The 19,142-nt window shown below is 44.4% G+C and overlaps 1 protein-coding gene across 7 annotated transcripts in view; it reads right to left on the reverse strand.

Annotated features, from left to right (window-relative positions):
* The window catches only part of NCAM1 (neural cell adhesion molecule 1), an 86,359-nt gene extending 67,226 nt beyond the window's left edge, over nucleotides 1-19,133 (reverse strand). For all 7 annotated transcript variants that reach the window (XM_079326893.1, XM_079326894.1, XM_079326892.1 and 4 more), the window contains exon 1: nucleotides 18,935-19,133. In XM_079326893.1, the coding sequence (XP_079183019.1) occupies nucleotides 18,935-18,998 (64 nt within the window). In that variant the 5' untranslated portion in view covers nucleotides 18,999-19,133. The remainder of the gene's footprint in view (nucleotides 1-18,934) is intronic.
* Between the last annotated feature and the right edge of the window lie 9 nt (nucleotides 19,134-19,142).

Here is a 19,142-nt window from a genome sequence, read left to right on the forward strand (position 1 = left end):
CACACAGCAGCAGCAGCCAGGTCTGCTCTCCCCAGAGCTGTCACTGTTAGATTGATTTAATTCCTCTACCCAGGCCAGTCCAAGTGACATTCCAGCAAATAAAATCATTCTGAAGGCGACTCAAGTTAAAGCAAAACACCCAGGCCCCACACAACATGCACAGGAGCAATAACAAACGTTTCTGACACTGTGCAGCATTAACATTTCCTTTAAACAAGGGGATTACTGCTGGATTTGGTGGATTGGATGCTCAGCACAGCTAATAATACCTTACACGGGGCAGAGCAGCCAAAGCTGATCTGTGATTGTCATCTCCATTATTCCCTGGATCTGCATTCACTCTCCTGGGTTACACTGTAAAGATGGGCCCAAAGTTTGTATTCTATCACCATCTGCTAAACCAGTGACCCTTATCTCTGTGGAGATATCACCTGTTAATGGGCCATTGTTAAAAACTGGGTGTGGCAGTGATTCTTATCTCAGTGGGAGATATCTCCTGTTAATGGGTCATTGTTACAAACTGGGTGTGGCAGTGACCCTGATCTCCTGGCACACATTATCTGCTAATGGGCCATCTTTAAACCAGCTGGGCAATCATCTTTATCTTTCCCACAGCCCATCCTCCCTCCAGCAGATATCTCCTGTTCATGGCCAGTGAGTCCCAGTGCATGACTGATAAAATTCCATCATCCCACTGGGAGATGCTCCAGCCAGGGCAGGAGCCAAGCCTTTCCTACCCAGAGAAAAACTGAGATTTTTGGAACATCAAATCAGCCTTTTCCACTGGATTCCAAAGTACAAGGGCCACTCACTGGTTTTGCTTTCAAACCAGCACATTCACTGATACATCCATGAGGTGAAATGGAATTTATCACATGGGACCAGCCGAGCTCCACCAGCTCCTGTTTCAGGTTTAAGCACAATTCCACTTAGGGATACCCAAAACAATCCCAGGTTCAACGCAGAAACAACCAAAACCATGACCCTGAACCAAAGCTGACCCTCACATTTGGGGCCAGATGTGCCAGGTGAATTCACACACGCTTCATGCAGCGAGGGGAAAAGGATTTGGTGTCTAAGTGTGGTCAGGGAATCCAAACTGCAGATGGAATCTGTCTGTGTGACAGAAAAAGATAAAAATCAAAGCTTGCTAATTGAATATTTGAAGCAAAAGATTAAAATGTTCTGTTATAAATTCTTCTTTACAGAAAGCAGAGCTGTAGGCACAGTTCTGCCTTCAATCCTGCAGCTGCACAGATAAAAATACCCACAGTAACCCGAGATAATTTCAACTCTGGAGTAGCATCTACGTAATTCATGTCCAATCAACTCCTTCCTAAAATCAGCCCTGACTCATGAATGACGGGGATTTCAGTTTTAAGAAACATTTTCTTCCCCTGTGGGGAAAAAGACACAAAGTGTTGTTTGCTCATCCTTGTTCAAAACTCTGCTTCAAGCATGACATAATGAAGTATCACTAAAACACAAATAATTAAATATGTATTTGGATTTTTTTTTTCCTCTTTTGTATCTACAGAAGAAAAAGCCAAACTCAAAGGACAATTCCCACAGAATTCAAGAACTGTGCCCAAGCAGAGAACTCCAAACAGCACAAGCCAGCAATTGTCTGTGCAGGGAACAATGGATCTTTCCACGGGGTGAGCTCATTAAAAAATGCACTCTGGGACTCTGAGCTGACATGCAAGGTGATTTTTGTTATCAGCCAGCACCTCCGGGGACATCCTCACCCCTGGCTTCATCACAACACAGATAATGAGCTGCAATTACAGCGAGACACAATTGAAAATAAAGAAATAAATTCCAAATTGGTTCATGACAGGGTGAATACAGGGAGTGACCTGCAGGTTGTGTCAGAATATCTCAGTAAAACTGGTTTTTTACTAAAACCCCACAGCAGAAATTTTTCTTTTCCTGGTCATTACACCAATGTTTTGCATCACTTGAATTCTCCTTTTAATCACCTGCTCTATTTCCCCTACTCTCCCTCAAATTGCTGCAAACTGGGAAAAACAAAACCCGCAAAGTTTGGTAACAGATGGCACCAGAAATGTGGGATCTCCTACATGCCTGGAAGCAGGAATTCAGTCACTTCTGTCATTTAGTGAACAGCAACAAAAAGCCCTCGGAGAAGGTGACTCACTGGGATCCTGACACAGAATTATGGGGAAAATAGAAATTAGATTGGAACTCTGAACTTTAATGAGCCTCAGGTTTGGGGTGTATGTGGCAAATAATGGGAGATTTTGGGGAGAGAAGAGAAAGAAACATCTTTTAGTGCTATTTTACACCAATTCTTAACCCAAACCACTGGGATGGTGCCTCTGTCACCCCATCCCCATCTCCATCCCTCCCAATTTGCTCTTCCTCACAAACACAAGGATCTTCCACCTCTGCTTTTCTTGCTGGTTTTAAAGTAACTCACTTCGCAAAAATTCAAATTTCCTGCACAGAGACGCCTCCTTCGCAGCACAAGTCGGGAGGGAATTACCCAAAATTTCTGTGTGTCCACTTCATAAAATACCCCAGGAAAACGTGGGCACGTTCTCCAGGAAAACCAGACAGAAACAGATAAATTTCACTTGTGCGCAAGAACTCCTCCTGCAATCTCTCAGCTCTCTCCATCTACGCCACAAGTTTTCTCCCCCTTAATTACACTTTGCTCTGACTCAAGCTGGATTTTCCCCTCTTCAATGAGGACAATTTCCCCCTTCATCCTCATTTCTCTGCCAGCATTAAAATTCTGCCGCCTTCCAAGCGCATCCCCGCTAAAATCCTGACGTTCCAGTGATGCCATTTGGGAGCAATTTCCTGCCAGGCATTTTTACATCTCGTGTTGCCCCTCACGTCTTCCCCACTCCCAGAGCCCCGAAACAAAGAGAACAGCGAGGAAAAGCAGTTTGGAGCTGCAACAGTGACCCCATTGTCCTGCTGAGACATCAAAGTCCAGCATGCAGCTGCTCCTAATGGGCACCAGAACAAGGAACACGCCTGCTCTGATGGATTGGCAGTGGCACCAGGATTTAGAACGGGATTTTCTGATCCTGCAGCAGGAACCTGCAGAGGATCAGCCAGGAGCTGCTCCTTTTCATGGGGAATCACTGCACTGGCATCTCCCTTTTTTTTTTTTTTTTTTTTTTCCTGCCTCCTCCAGGCAACACAGGAAGAAATTCAGGGATGAAATTCAGAGATAATAGATCCTGCTATGATGCAGAAAAGGCAGAGCTACAAAGATCAGAAATAACACCCAGATGGTGAAAATACACTAAAAATGAGATTGATGGATACAAGTGGTTGATATAAAAAAGGGAATGCACTGTTGAAACATGGATGTGAGTTTCCTAGTTATCTACAGCCACCGTTCATGTCATGTTTGGCTTGGTGGTTTTTTTTAATTTAGAAGGGAAACCCAAACATGCCCTGGAGCTGCAAGCAAAGCTGTAAATGGAAATTTCCCAGCCAAGCAGGTTTCTGCTGGATTCCCCAGGCCCAGCAGATCCTTGGTGCCATCTCCTGATGCTGGCAGCAGGTTTTTCCCCTCCAGAGGGACATCTCACATAACCCTGGACATGGAACAGAGCTCTCACACACCTCCCAGCAGCCTGGGCCAGGTGTCCCCAGGGAATTCAGGGGATTTAGGTTAAGTACCCATCTGTCTGATTCTTCCACTGCCTTCTCCAGCCTTTTTGTTTTGCAAGCTCCAGCCACAAACACTCGCTGCTGTTTCTGAATAACCCGAGTGTTTTAGGAACCTGTGCAGTGCCAGGACAGCACAGGGCACACCCAGAGATGAATGCCCATCAGCAAAATCCTAATTCCCAAGTGCTCTTATCCACCCCTCCCTAACCCACAGCCCCTTTCTTATCTTCGCAGGGTGACAACTCCCTGGTGTGAAACTCGCTAAAGGCAAAAATAAAACCCCACCAAAACAAAGAAACAAGTTAATTAATTGCCCTCTTGAAAAAAAAAAAATAAAAAAAGAAAAAGAAAGACACAAACAAAGGCAAACTGCAACACAAACATGTCATGCTGCAAAGGGCACGTTCACTGCTCGCTGATCCTGAGCCATTTATTCACCTGCTCCTTTTTAATTAGATGTTTGTAGCCTTAACATCTCCTTTCTTCACCAGATCGTTATATCCAACCGAGAGGGTTTTTTTTTTCTCCAGTAAAAAATGCAAATGTGGCATGAGAACCAAGCAGAACTCGCAGAGCTCATTGTACTCCTCAGCTGCTAATTTATTCCCATTTCTTCCATCCTTTCCCCACGTTCAGGGGGATGGTTTGGGGAGTTTTTATCCATCTCAACAGCAGGAGTGGCAACACCACACAAGCTCCCTTCCAACAGCAAGGAATGATTTCATTGTTGTTTTTAAGCATGCAAAAAAAACCAAGGGGGGAAGGACATATGCAAAGCCTGCTCCCAGAATCCTTTCCCTTGCAAATTCACAAGCAGAGTGGTTTCCATCTGTTTTACAAGAATGTCAGATAATAAATTACTATTCCACCTTCTGTGCTGGAAAACAGAACAGCAAACAGTGCCTGGAGTCCCCAGCCAGCCTGGACTGGTTCTCCACCAGCACAAATCCAACAACCCTGGGCACACTCCAGTGAATCTCCCATTTTTGGGGGATTTTAAATCAGATCTGTGAGATCCAGGCTGTTCCCAAGCACTGCCCGTGATCAATGTATTAATAATCCATTTATCCAGGAATATCAAAACTTCAGTATGCAGCAAACAAGAGACAAATGTTCAGAAAATGAATAATAATTATAATAAAAAAAAAAAAAGGCTGCAGGAAAAAGTCAGGAAATAATGGAATTAAGGATGAATAATGCATAAATCCCAGAATTAAATGGAATAGATATAAATCACGGAGTTAGGAAACAATGGCATTAGGAATTAATTCAAAGCCAGGACACATCACCTAATATTGCTTCACCAAGGGTTACATTCATAAAATTATGTAAAAATTCACGGTGTCAAAAAGAAAAAAAATAAAATAAAGGAAAAAAAAGAGACTTAGAAAAACCAACACTTTCAATGTCACAGGAAGGATCCCACAGCTGATTCTCCAGCAGGAGAGAAGGGAAAAACACCAAGAAACCAACATCTCCAGGCAGCTTTTGGAGAGGGGGAACACAAATTCCCCAGGGGATGCACAGGGCTGCAGAAACCCCTCACACAGCCCCAAAAAGCACAGTTGAAAGAAGCAGCAGCATCTCCAAAATGCTGAGTTCTGGAGTTGCTGCTGTATTTATCTGAAAGGTTTTATCCCTCCAATCATGGGCCAGGCAGGAAAAACATCTTTCCAGTGGAAAAACGAGGCTGATCTCCTTGGAAAACCATTTAATTCCAAACCCCTTGCAAGGAAGGCAAGGGAAGAGCCAGGCTTTAATTTGGGGAGAGCTCTGTAGGAACAACTTCTCTCGTGATGAATTTAAAAAAAAAACAGATTAAAACACCCACGAGTGCTGGAGTCAAGTGAGGCCAAACTGCAGCACGGCTCAGCTGTGAGGAAAAGGAGATCAGAGGAGGAAAACAAGGTGGGAAAGAGCTTTATTGCAGGTTTTATCCTCGTGGAGCATCCTAAAGGCTGAGCAGAACATCTTCTGCTCCGTGAGCTCTGGGGTGAAAAACCAGGAGAGGTGGAATTTCAGATCCCTGGCATAACTAAAGCAGGACACAGAAGGTCCTGGGGAGAATCTGGGCACCAGATTTACCAAAAGAACTCTCATGGTCTTTTCTGCCCCTGAGCTGGAATAATTCAATGTTTGCTCACAGCCTCCAGCAGCAGCACACTGAAATCCCCTTGGTGATAACCAGAACTGGCACTGGGTGACTGTAACCCACCAGGAATACTCTTTGCTCATCAGAAATGAAAGAATTTATATTTATCCTGGATTCTGGGATGGTTGGAGACACAATTATGGCAAACCCAGCTGCCTGCACTGGCTCAGCTTCTTCCTCCAGCAACAGAGGATGTTCACACAAAGAGGATAAGAAAAACCAGGTATTTATTTAGAGATGTCTTCCCAGGGCTAAATATTTAGAAGATATACTCATGAATGGCCTACCCCATCCAAAATTCCACTGCAGGAGCAAGAAGTCATGAAAAACTCTCAATACACCCAGCAGACAAACAGATAAATAAACACTGAGCATCCTCATCACCTCCTTTATGGCCCCAGTTCAAAAAATAAAACTCTCCCACTGCATCTGATGGCTTTTTATCAACAGCACAATAAATCAGTGCCATCTAGTGGAGTCCAAAATGTTAACCTGGACCACAGCTTCCAAATCTTACCTGTCCTGAATTTACAACCTGTCCAAGAGCCTTCCCTGCAGTGCAGGCAGCTGATCCATCAAACTGCACCTCAGCTCCCCTCACCTCCCCCAGAGCTGCAGGACCAGCACCTGGAGCCCAGGACACATCTCCAGCATCTGCAGGAACTCACCTTTAGAGCTCCTGAGTGTGCCACAGGAAATGTGAGCCAAAAATCCACAGAGACATTCAGTACAAGGGGGAAAATGCCTGCATTGATTTATTGGGATTTTCCAGCAGTTCAGGACTAATAATGCAGGAGGATGTTCAAGGGGGTGGTACCACCACATTTCATTAAAAGCTCCCCAATCAGCACTGTGGGGTTCTGCATTGCTCTGGTTCAGCCCCTCTACAAGGGCACTGGGATCATTCCACTGCTCCAGAAAAGTCAAATTTGCCCAAACAAACCAGGAGCACACGCCACAGGTTCAATCCAAGTCCTCTCCTCTGTGGCAGTGGAACCCCAGGCTTTTAGATAAGCACAAAATGTGATTATTTCCCTTTCCATTGTTAAATGCCATCTCTGCTTTTTGGGATTATAAGGAGTGCATCTAATGCAGTGTTCACACACCATTATTAACAAAAAACCCAAAATAAGAGCTGCGAGTGAATTAATTGGCAGCAGAATTGACCAACAAGGTGTGGACCAGATGCTGCAAGATCCCAACCCAAAGTCACAAACTTATTCCTATTAAGACTTCCACCTGTGCAAGGAGAGAATTCCACACCCTGTCTGCAACAAAAATCACTTTTTTGTTCCCAAATCCTGCTTTTGTGGGCTCCTACTTCAGCAACCCCCAGGAACATTCAACTGACAAGAATTTACAATTATTCCCAACGCTGCTACTCCTTCCCTTCACAGGGCTCCCACTTAGCCCCAATCTTTGGAAATTGCCATCAAAGATGGAAATGCAGATCCTCTGAAGGGCTCCTGCCTCTGACGCAATGCCAGGCTGGGATATTTTTAGTTCTAATCCATTTAAAGTGCTAAATTCCACGGGAATCAGCAGCACTGCTTCCACTCACCACTCCAGCTGAATTCCTCTGCTCCCACCACTGCAATCTTCAAGGGAAAGGAGATAAGAGAACCCCTCAGCTGATAAGAAAATACCTTTGTCTTTTGTTCCCTTAATGCTTTAATGCAGAATTCTGCGTGTGCCACTAAATAATAAATGGCACACAATAAATCTGGACACTGCAGGGATCCATCAATAATGCAGGGTCTCAACACCCCAAACCAGGAGGGTGGGATTTGCTATTTTTATCTCGAGGACTAATTTAGATTGATAAAAAAAAAAAAAAAACAAAAAACAAACCAACTCCTTGGAATAAGGCACTGATCACCTGCCTACAAACCAGAGGCTGAAATTCAGGGCTAAGCTCAACAAAAATGATCCACAATGGCTTTGTGCTTTCATTTCAATCTAGATCCAGTCTCAAAAAGCAAGAATTTCTCATAAAAATGGTTTATTTTAATAAAAATAACGGGGATTTCAAAATGTGGGACTTTCACCTGCAGGTAACTGGCACATTCAGCCTTTTCTCAGGTAAAAAGGAACTGAATTAAAAGGTAAATTAAACAAGTAAATTAAAAGGAACTGATTAACAGGTAAAAGGAACTAAAATGGAGACAGGTTATCAGAAGCTGAAGCACACAGGTATTAAAAACCCAAAAAAAGCTTTAATTTGTTGGTATTAGATAGCACTACCAGAGACTGCCCCAAAGGACAGATTTTTGATTCTCCCATCTCCCACAGGGTATTATTTTCACATTAAAATAATGCCAAGCCACAAGCTTGTGATTAAAGCATTCATTCCTACTATTGTTTTATCAGCAAACACCAACTTCTGCCTCCGATAAAAGCAGAAATAGCTGAAGTGTGTTTGCCCAGAACAGAAAAAACCCAAGGCAAACACACTCCAGGGACTGCTCCAAGAGCTCCTTTTCACCTGGAATATTCAACAGCTCCTCAGCACAAGAATGGGAAAAGCTGCTGCAGAAAATGTGTGCTTGAAAAAAAAAAAAAGAGCTCAATTCAAAGGCTTTGAAGTGCAGTTTTCTCCTGGAAGAGAGACTGAGTGAAAAAAAAATAAAAAATAAAAAATCTCAGACTGGGTTTGCTCAATGCTCTGCTGATGATGTGGAGGTTTGCAAAGGAGATTTTTGCTCTAGCAACAGAAGCTAAGTGTGAAACAGCACAAAATGTTGACAGATTGGTTAAAACCTTCCCCCTTCAGCAGAGCTGAGAGCATCCAGCAAGGAAAAGAGCACTGCTGGTATGAATTTGCTGTTTTTTCCCTCCCCACCCACAGCAAACCATTAATGAGCAGCAGGTCACATTAATTGCAGTGTGAGCAGCGAGGCAGGGCCTGGGTGGGGGAAAAAAATAAAAATTCTCTTTCAATTAAAACCCTGTTTTTTTCACTGGGTGTAAGAAAAGTCAGCACAAGTCGTTTATTTAAAAATAAATGGCCCTTGTGCAGATTTACACTGATCTTTACTCATTTGGAATTTTCACAGGGATCCTTCAGGAATTGTGAGCAGGTGAGAAAAATTCCTGCCTGGATAAAAGCAGGATTTCCCTCCTCATGCAAAACCAAACTGCACATCAGCATGACCACAAAAACCACACTAACACACCTTTTTTTCTTTTTTTTTAACCAGGAATAAAAGCATCCTACCAACAGAAGTACCCATTTCTAGACAAAAAAATAACTTTTATTCTATTAAACTGAAGTATTTCACAGTATTTCCTGCTAGCCTGAAGTGGGAAATTAAAACCACAACCAACCACTGCAGCACCATTTTTGCCCATGCAGCACAAACTGCTCCAAGTTTGCTTGTGTTTCATGAAATATTCATTTTACAGAGAAATGCAGGAAAATTAAGAGAGCAAAACAGCCAAAACCCATCCGCAAATAAGATACAATGGCAAAGCCAGAAGTGAATCAACATGAAATTAAATCTCTGATGCTGCAGTTCTTCTTATACAAAAAAAAAACAAAAAAACAAAAAACTCAACTTGTTCCAGGTTGTCTAAAAGAAATAAAATAAAAATAAATATATACACTTTAAAAAAAAAAAATTTACACATTTTTATCCCCTTTGTGTATCCCAGCTTCTCTCCTTCCTTCCCAGAGATCATGGAGAGATTAAAGTGCAGGAGGATTTAGGGAGTGTGCAGTAATTCCTGCTGCACTTGGGGGGATTATCTGCTGCAAACAAACTGCAGCACACTCCCAGCTCTGCTCTTTTCATCCTGCAGCCTCTCAAGAACTGAAGAAACTCTTTGGCCACGCAGCTGTTGGTTGTATTTTTAATAAAAAGCCACACACAAATGTGTTAACGCAGTGAAAAATGCAAAATTAAGTCCTCAGATGTCATAATTAGCCAATAATGAGTTGGCATTTTGCTCATTGGATCCTGGACTGCACGTGAATAAATTTCAAAGGTTTAAAATGGGTATTTTGAGGTTTTAAAGCACACCCAGGTGGGCTCTGACTGGTTTATCAGAACAGTGCCTCACCTTGCACACAATTAATATTAATGAGATAAAACAATTAATATTAATGAGATAAAAATTAATATTAATGAGATAAAAACAACCTGGAGGTTGTCACTAAAGGGAAATCCCAGCATTGGTTGCATTTGGTATTTCCTGCCACACTTCATCTCTAAATCCTGCAAGTATGTGGGATTATATGGAAATAAATGGGAATTTGGCATGGCTGCTTTGGGGTTTCCTTCTGCCTGCAGTGCCACAGGCAAAGCTCTGCTACCCCCAAAATCCCCCCAAAACATCCACACATCAACCCAACAATTCCCCCTAAAATACAGCAAAATGAACATCCAGCAGACAAACACTCTCCCTGTCTTGCTGCCCCAACAGCATCACCAAATCACACAAAAATCCCTCATGTTCCTACAAAAACACCCTGAAAACAAAATGGTGAGTGCAGAGAACAACAGTGAGCACACCAAGAGCTCCATCCAGTGATTGACTGTCACAAAAAACTGGCCAGGTTAAAACCAGGCTGGACATCATCATCATCCTCATCACCATCACCATCACCATCATCATCACCATCACCACCATCATCACCACCATCATCATCATCACCATCACCATCATCATCACCATCATCACCATCATCATCACCATCATCACCATCATCACCATCATCATCATCACCATCACCATCATCATCCTCATCACCATCACCATCATCATCACCATCCTCATCATCATCATCATCATCACCATCATCCTCATCACCGTCATCATCACCAACATCACCATCATCACCATCACCATCATCACCACCGTCATCATCACCACCATCATCATCCTCATCATCACCATCACCATCATCATCATCACCATCACCACCATCATCATCATCATCACCACCATCACCATCCTCATCATCATCATCATCATCACCATCACCACCATCATCATCACCATCATCATCACCATCACCACCATCATCATCCTCATCATCACCATCACCATCATCATTCTCATCATCATCATCATCATCACCCAGAGCTTTCTGAGCTCCCTGGATCCCTGTTTGGAACCCGCTTTACAAAACTGCAGAATAACTCCTGAAATTCACACTAAGAGGGAACTCTCTGCCAGTTTTCAGCTTTTTCGGTTTGTTTTGGTTTTTGCCAGTTTTCTGGCAGAACAACCAAAAAAAAAAAAATCGAGTGTAAGAAAATGTGCCCAAGGAGTTGATCAAAGGAGGAAAAGCAGAAGCAAAGAGACACCAAGGACTGCAGCAAACAGCTCAATAAAATTGATGAAACACAAAGCCAGGAGAGCAGCTCTGGATTTGGGGAGCACAGGGATGCTGCTTGTCTGAAATGCAGATTTTTCTTTCCTCAGCACAAGCAGGATCAGTTTTCACTGATCAGTGACGATTCACAATGAGAATTTGCAGCCCAATTCTCCCACTCATTGTAATAAAATACAGTTCCCACTATCCTGTACTAGCACATTTGTATGTAAATCTGTATTTATTTATATATATGTAATTTTTTTTTTCAATCTGGCTACTTTCTCCTTCAGAATATCAATTTATCACCCATTGGAGCATCTCACTGAAGTCCATGTTTCAATATCTGAGGGGATTTTTGAGACTTGTACAAAGAAAAGGATCCAGGATTTTTAAAAAAAATTTAAATATTTATTTAAATTTTTATTTTATTTATTATCATTTTATTTCATTTATTTATATTTTTGCTTGCATGACTTGTACAAAGAAAAGGATGCAGGATTTTTTAAAATACGTCAAAATATTTTTTTATATTTAAATTTATTTATTTATTACTATTTTACATTATTTATTTATTTTTGTTTATATGACTTGTACAAAGAAAAGGATCCAGGATTTTTTAATATATATTTTTATATATTTTATATTATTTTATTTATTATTTATTACTGTATTCTATATATTATATATTTTTTATACATGTTTTTTTAATATTTTTTCACACAGCACAGCTCATGAACACCTCACCCCACCCTGCCCCAGAGCAGCAGCTGAAGTTACCAAACAAAACCAGAGGAATTCTGTTATTCCCAATTCACCCCATCTGACATTTCCCCTTCCCCAAGCTGCCCAAAAGGCAAACTCACAGAACATTTGGCCAATATTTCATTTTATTTCACACCCAACCTCCCTGGAAATTGGGGGATTTGTGGGTTCCACTGGGAATATTTGGCAGGAGAGGAGCAGAGCTGGGCTGTCCTTGCCCAAACACTGCCAGGATTCTGCAGGAATATATGGAATAAATGGGATAAATGGGATAAATTGAATAAATGGAATAAATGGAATAAACACCTTTTGCAGGCAGAGCCTTTGAGAGGGTGATGAACAGGCTGAGGAGCTGCAGGAGCATCCCCAGCCTGGGCTGCCCCCACTCACTCACCAATGCCCAATCTGACAATATTGTGCAAACACCACCAAAAAAAAACACCAAAAAAACCTCTAACCACCACCAAAAAAACCCCCAAAACACCACCAAAAAAAAACCACCAAAAAAACCTCAAACCACCACCAAAAAAACCCCCAAAACACCACCAAAAAAAAAAACCCACCAAAAAACCCTCAAACCACCACCAAAAAAAACAACAAAAACCAAAACATCACCAAATAAAAACTCAAAACACCACCCAAAAATAAACCCACAAAAACGGGATTGGAGTTTTCTGAGTGCTCAGTGCACGTCAATCTTCAGTGTAAAAAGAACTGAATTTGGATCCTGTGCAGAGAACTGCACTCTAAACAAATGTTTGGGGTGTTTTTTGTAAATTAATGACATTTACAATCCTACAGTTTGATTCAGGGACAATTCACTAAATCCTGCAGGTCTCTACTGCAGCTGCAGTAACATTTAAAGTGGTTTTTTATCCAGTTGTTTTTGGGACAAGAGATATCAAACATCTGGAAAAGCCCATTCAAACTGGGAGGCAACAATTTGCTATTTTCACTGTCTAAAATCTTTATTTCATCATTTATCATCTGCTCAACTCCCCAGCTCAGCCAGGGCTCTCCTCTGCAAAGGACCTTGAATTTCAAGCACTGATTCAGGCCAAATTCTGCCCAAAATGTGACCTGAATGTTTTCCTGGCTCATTTCTTCCTTTAACCCTTTATTTCACACAATTCCCATCTCTGTACACAGATTTACACACTCCCATTCACGTCTTTGGAGTCATATTTCAAATTAATCAATGTGGCAAATTCTAATTAACCATAAACCAGCAACAAACAATTAACATTCTTGTTTATCTTAAAGATTCAAGGGTGATAATCACCATGAAGGAAAAGTCAATTAAATATTCAAATAAGTTTCTATCCTAATTATTTTTATAATAGTAGAGGTGGGAAAGGATGGAGAATCCACAATCTCTCGGCTCAACCTTTTCCAGGATTCATCCAACAAAAAATAAATTTAAAAAATGATAAAAAAAAAATTTAAAAAGGGATTTTGGTGTTTTCACAGATTCAGAGAGGATTTGCTGTATTCCAGTTTGTTCTGGAGTTCCTGGCTGTCTTCACTCCTTCCCTGCAGGAATTTATCCACATCCCCTCGAGTCTTCTCCTTCCACTCTCAGCTTCTCACACCAAGGATGCTCCTCCAGCTCCTCTTCCAGACTCTGCAGTAAATCCAGATGGTTTTGGGGAGCCCAAAATTGGACCCTGCACTCCAAACGTGGCCTCAACAGAGGAGCAGGTGGATTTCCAGAAAATTAACCTGATTTTAATAATAAATTGTGGAAAATACCCACCCTGATCTACCCAATGGATTTAACAGTCTTTAAAACTCAGCTATATAAAGAAAATATTCCTATTTTTGTCCAAGACATGATGAGATTGACAATTCTGCAACAATTAAAGCAGTCAGGAATTCCTTTAAATGCATTAAATGGCCAACAACACCCCGGTGAAGTGATGTAAACTCAAAACAAACCAAATGTGCTGCCTGTTTTAAGAAATCAACCATTTCCACGGATTTCCCAAACATTTTTTTTTCCACGTTTTTCTGCCCAGGTTGCACTGAACCAGCCAACTCCCATTTCCCCAACACCCCCTGCACGTGTCCTGTCACAAGATCTGGGATGAAAATAGAGGATGGATCAACCCCACCACTATCCCATTACTGCCACAGCCTAAAGGGAATTTCTGCACCATAAAGGGCTGCAGGGATTGGAATTTTTTAGGTAATTTAACCACCACAGTTATATTGCCACAGCATTCACAAAAATATTGCTGCAAATATTTTTTTTCTTCTGCGACTGTGCTGTGATTTCTCAGGCTCTTGCTCTGCTTATCAGAGGCTGAAAACACTTTGCTGCTTTGCCCTTTGTGTGTGTTCATGCTAAATATGTGTAACTGTTCAGAGGTGATTTAAACAAGTATTAAAGTTTTAGAAGTTTTGCATAAAGAGATGTGTCTTGGGTTCTTTCTCTGCTTCACGTCCAGATTTCCCAGCATCTATTTAATTTTTCTCAAATTTTACTTTTTCCCCAGCCCAGCTCTATTTCTGCACAGCCAAGTTGAGACATTAATCTTCAGGCACAAACACCTGATTTTCTTCTTGTTCAAACCCCACAGGGCTCCGTGACTTCTGCTGCAAGCACCACATCTCCATCCTAATTATCATTCACTTTGAAGAATTCGGATAATTCCCTCCCTGCTCTTAAGCACAGCTCGATGTGACTCTACCCCACAGCTGCTGCTGCTGCTGCTTCAGAGGAATCTTAAAGCAATTTGCACTTGCTTTGCAGGATAAACCTCCCATTGTGTGCTGCCCCCCAAAATTCAGCTTTTCTAGCAGCTGCCTGCAGATCTGCAGCTCGCAGGGCTCTCCGTTTTTTCCCAATAATTTAGCTGAAGAACCTCCAGTATAAAAATTCTTGGGTCAAAAGCAACCTCAGAAGGCAGAGCTCTGAAGAAATTTTCAGGTTGGGGGTTTAAAATGCATCAGCACCTCCCCTGGACACCCCAGAGTGTTCTGGCATAAAGTTTTCCATGGAATCCACTGAGGTTGAAAAAGCCTCCAACCTCATCCAGCAATTCCTTGGACACCTCAGGGATGGGGAATCCAATCCCTTTAACCCTTCCCATGAAGAAATTCCTTCTAGAATTGCTTTTTGTGGAACCAGAGCATCGCTAAGGTTGGAAAAAGACCTTTAAATCATCAAATCTCATTGTGAACCCTGCACCACCACCGTGTTCAGCCTGCCCACAAGTTCCAGGTATTTTCTGGGATGGTGACTCCATCCTGTATCTGTCACCAATCCTTGGAAAGTCTGGGATCTGCTGGCATCATTATGGAGAGGGATTCTCTGCCTTTCCATATATACAGAATATACATCAATAAAGGGATACAGGAGTACACCAATATAGAATATATCAGTATAGGGAAGTGCTGGATTTTACATCATACATTTATTTCATTACCTTTAAGCCACACATTTATCTCAACCTGAATTTTACCCTTGTTTTTCACCTATTTCTCTCCATTCCACGCACACTGCAAACCCCAAATCCCCCAAAAAACCCCAGCAAAGGCTGGAGCTGCCATTTGGCTCCCAGGTCACTTCAAAAGGCTCCATCCTAATGAGCAGCTGCATTTCCCCACCAGGACCTGCTGCCAAGCCCTGCTCATTTCCATCCCTGTGCACAGCCAGCCCTTTGCTCCATGCTAATGTGTTTTCCTAAACAAAAGGAGCCACAGCCAGCCCAGAGCTGACCTTCACATTTGCTCCTGTGATTTGGATGGCTCGAAAATCTATTTGCCTGGTGGCTTTTTTTTTTTTTTTTTTTTTTTTTTTTTTTGTGGCTTTATTTGCTTTTTTTTTTTTTTTTTTGGAGTGTTAGGATGAAAAGGGACACGTTAATTCCTACAGAACCATCCAGGATTCAGGAGCTGCCGGGAGCAGTAGTTCCCTGCCAGACACACCCTCAGCCCAGTTATTCCCATTCTCCCCGTCTATAAACACCATTCTATTTCCTCGTCCTTTTCAAAGTCCGATATTTACAAATTACTCGCGTTTCACAGCCCTGGGAAGGGGCAGGATCGGAAACAAACAAAGAAATAAATATCCTCTTTCCAGCGCACCGTGGCAGCGTCAGATCCTCGAACCTTTCTCAGAATTCCCCGCAGAAAAGCCACGACACAATTCCAAAGGGAGCAGCTTCTCCCAGGCGTTTTGGGGAAGTTCACAGCACCCATCCCATGCGGGATAAACCGCAAAACCGATGCTGCCAGAAACCCACCAAAAAAAAAAAACCCCAAAACAAACACATCAGGACCGCGCCTTTTTCATGTCACCAGGTGTGTAAAATAGTGAGGAAAACCGCAGGATGGGCTTTTAAAGGAGGAAATAAAGTGTGCTTTGTCTCCTCCCCGAGCCATCCCTCTGCTCCTCGCAGACTGATGGCAGCAGATGCAGGATCCCCTCCTCCTCCTCCTCCCCCAGAAATTGGTTCTGCTTCCCTGGCAGCCCATGGGGAAACCCATGGCATCGCCCTCCCACCCCAAAACAAACAGGAAAACCGCCCAAAAAACCCCTCCATGGTATTCTCTATCCACGAGGAACCAGCGTTTGTACTCAAGGCAGAGCAGTCTATCCTTAAAATACATTTCTGGAGAGGAGCCAAGCAAAGTGAAGGCACTTTCAGCCTGGAGAGCAGCCACAACGTTTAACACTTAAAAAAACCGGGTATTCATTAAGTTACTCTTGTGTTAAATGTCCTTAAAAAATCCTCTGATTAAACCCACACGTCGAAGACCCAAAACAAAAAAACAAAAAAAAAAAAAAACCAAAAAAAAAAACAGCTCAAGAGTCAAGTCGGGAATTTTCAAGTTCATGTGTCAAGGGGATAAAGTTGATAAAAAATCCTCTCTATTCTTTAGGAAAGCACAGTTCTCAGGATGTACATGAAAGGAGAGGAGCCATCTGCTGTGTCTATAAATCAGCTTCTAAATTATCGGAGAATGTTTTAATTTTGCAGCAGACTAAATAAATCATCACTATCACAGGCCACGGGAATACACACGAAATGTGGAATTATTCAAAAAGACATAAAAGACACGGTTTGGTTGTGAACCCAGCCCACAGCTGTGCTCACACAACAGTTTCCTCAGGGATTCCTCACTGATAAATATCTCTCTCTTGTCTCCTCTTATATGAAAGCTTCAGCTTTTTTTAGCAGCACAATCATAAAATAAATAAAAATAAATAAAACACCCTCTTGCACTGACATCTCCACAGCTTTCAAAGCAAAATTCCTTCTCCCCCATCACAGGCTGCTGAAGGTACAAGACTAGAGCATCATTCAGGGTGGAAAGCAGAGCTGGATGTGCTTGCTGCTGCTTTCACCATAAACACTGCTGCTGCTTTGTTCTAGCTTTTTAATATTTTATTTGGTTTTTGTGTTCTCCATTTTATGCTGATTTAACAGTTCCAGCTGTGCAGCTCCCTAGGCAGTCTCCATATTCATAATTATTATTATTGGATAAACATGCATTTGAGTGGGGCAACAGATGATACGCAGATAATTTTTCTTTTGCTCACTCCCATTTATTCCCCCCGGAAAAAAAAAAAAAAAAACCAAAAAAAAAACCAACCAAAACCACAAAAAATCCCGAAACCAACGGGCTTCATTGTGCCCTGGCACAGCTGAGGAAGGCAGCGAGGATGTGTCAGGGCTGATGTCGCAGGAGCAGCTCAGGCTCCGAGCGGGGATGGGAGGGTGTGGCCGGGCCAGATGCGGAGAGGAGATGCCGGGAAGGGAGCACAAGCCCTCCTTCACCGCACAGACCCTCCGAGAAGCGCTGCTCTACCGTGGTTTTGATCAAAGACAGGCTGAGCAGCAGCGCTTCGCCGCGGGTGCCGTGCTGATGGTAAACAGGTGGATTTTGGGGACGCTGGTGGCACTGGTCCACCGCGACAGCGACTGTCACCACCAGAGCACAGAGAGCCACAGCAGCGCTAATTGCTTAAGGAGATAAAAATTGCTTAAGGGAGGGGTGGTGGGGATGGAGCCAGGGCAGGGATGGGACGCGGCAAGGACACAGCGACAGCGCCGGGGACCGCGGGGACACGGACACGGCACCGGGGACACGGACACGGCACCGGGAGCCAGCCAGCCGCGGTGACACTGCGAGGTGGCGATGGCACAGCCAGCCCTGCTCCGGGCCGGGATGCTCCCGAGGGACGGGGAAAAGGGGATGAGGAGCGCGGGATGGGACAGGACAGGGAGCAAACAGTGCGCGGCTCCGGGAGCGCTCCCCGGGGAGCGCCGGCACGGACGGACAGCACAGGGACGCATCCCGGAGGAGAAACGGACAGCACAGGGATGCAGCTCACAGGAGGGATGGAGGCACAAGGATTGAGCTCACAGGAGGGATAGAGGCACAGGGATTGAGCTCACAGGAGGGATGGAGGCACAGGGATGGATGGAGCTTGCAGGAGGGATGCAGCTCGCAGCAGGCATGGATGGTACAGGGATGCAGCTCGCAGGAGGGATGCTATCGGGGCGGGGCCGGCGCAGGTGTGGCCGCTCCATCCCACCTGCCGCTGCCGAATCCGGGCGGTGGCGACTCCGGCGGCCACCGAGCGGCCACGGCGGGGCCACCGCTCCGCTCGCGCGCTCACAACGGCAGCGCCCCGCGCCCCTCCTTTTTTTCTTTTTTTCCTTTCCTTTTTTTTTTTTTTTTCCCCCTCTCCCTCTCCTCCTTCCCCTCTCATTATTCCCCCGCTCCACGGCCACCGCATCCCTCGCTCGCTGCCCGGCCGGCGGAGGGCGGCGGCCGCCGGAGCATCCTCACCGTGCGCACCGAGCGCTCCGCGGCAGCGCATCCCCTGCGCGCCCATTGTCCGCACTCCCCGCGCACCCACCCGGCCCGGGGGCAGCGCAGCGCAGCCCAGCTCAGCCCCAATTCCTCCTCCCCCTCCTCGTCGAGCCGCCGCCACCCCTCCGCGCAGCCGAGCGGCGCTCCGCGCGGGGTCCGCCCGACCCCATTGTTCGCGGCGCGCCCCCGCCCCGCGCGGCCGGCCGTACCTGCGGCTCGCAGCAGGACCAAGGCGCAGGGCAGCACGGCGAGCGGCAGCAGCATCGCGCCCATGGAGGCGCCGCGGGCCGGGCCGGGCCGGGCGGGCCGGAGGGCGCAGACCGAGCCCGAGCCGCTCTGGCCGCTCCGCTGCGCTCGCTGCGCCCGGCGCGTCCCGGCGCCGCCGCGCTGACTGACAGCGGCCGCAGCGCGCCGCGA

The sequence above is a fragment of the Erithacus rubecula genome (assembly GCF_903797595.1).
Source record: "Erithacus rubecula genome assembly, chromosome: 25".
Taxonomy (NCBI): domain Eukaryota; kingdom Metazoa; phylum Chordata; class Aves; order Passeriformes; family Muscicapidae; genus Erithacus; species Erithacus rubecula.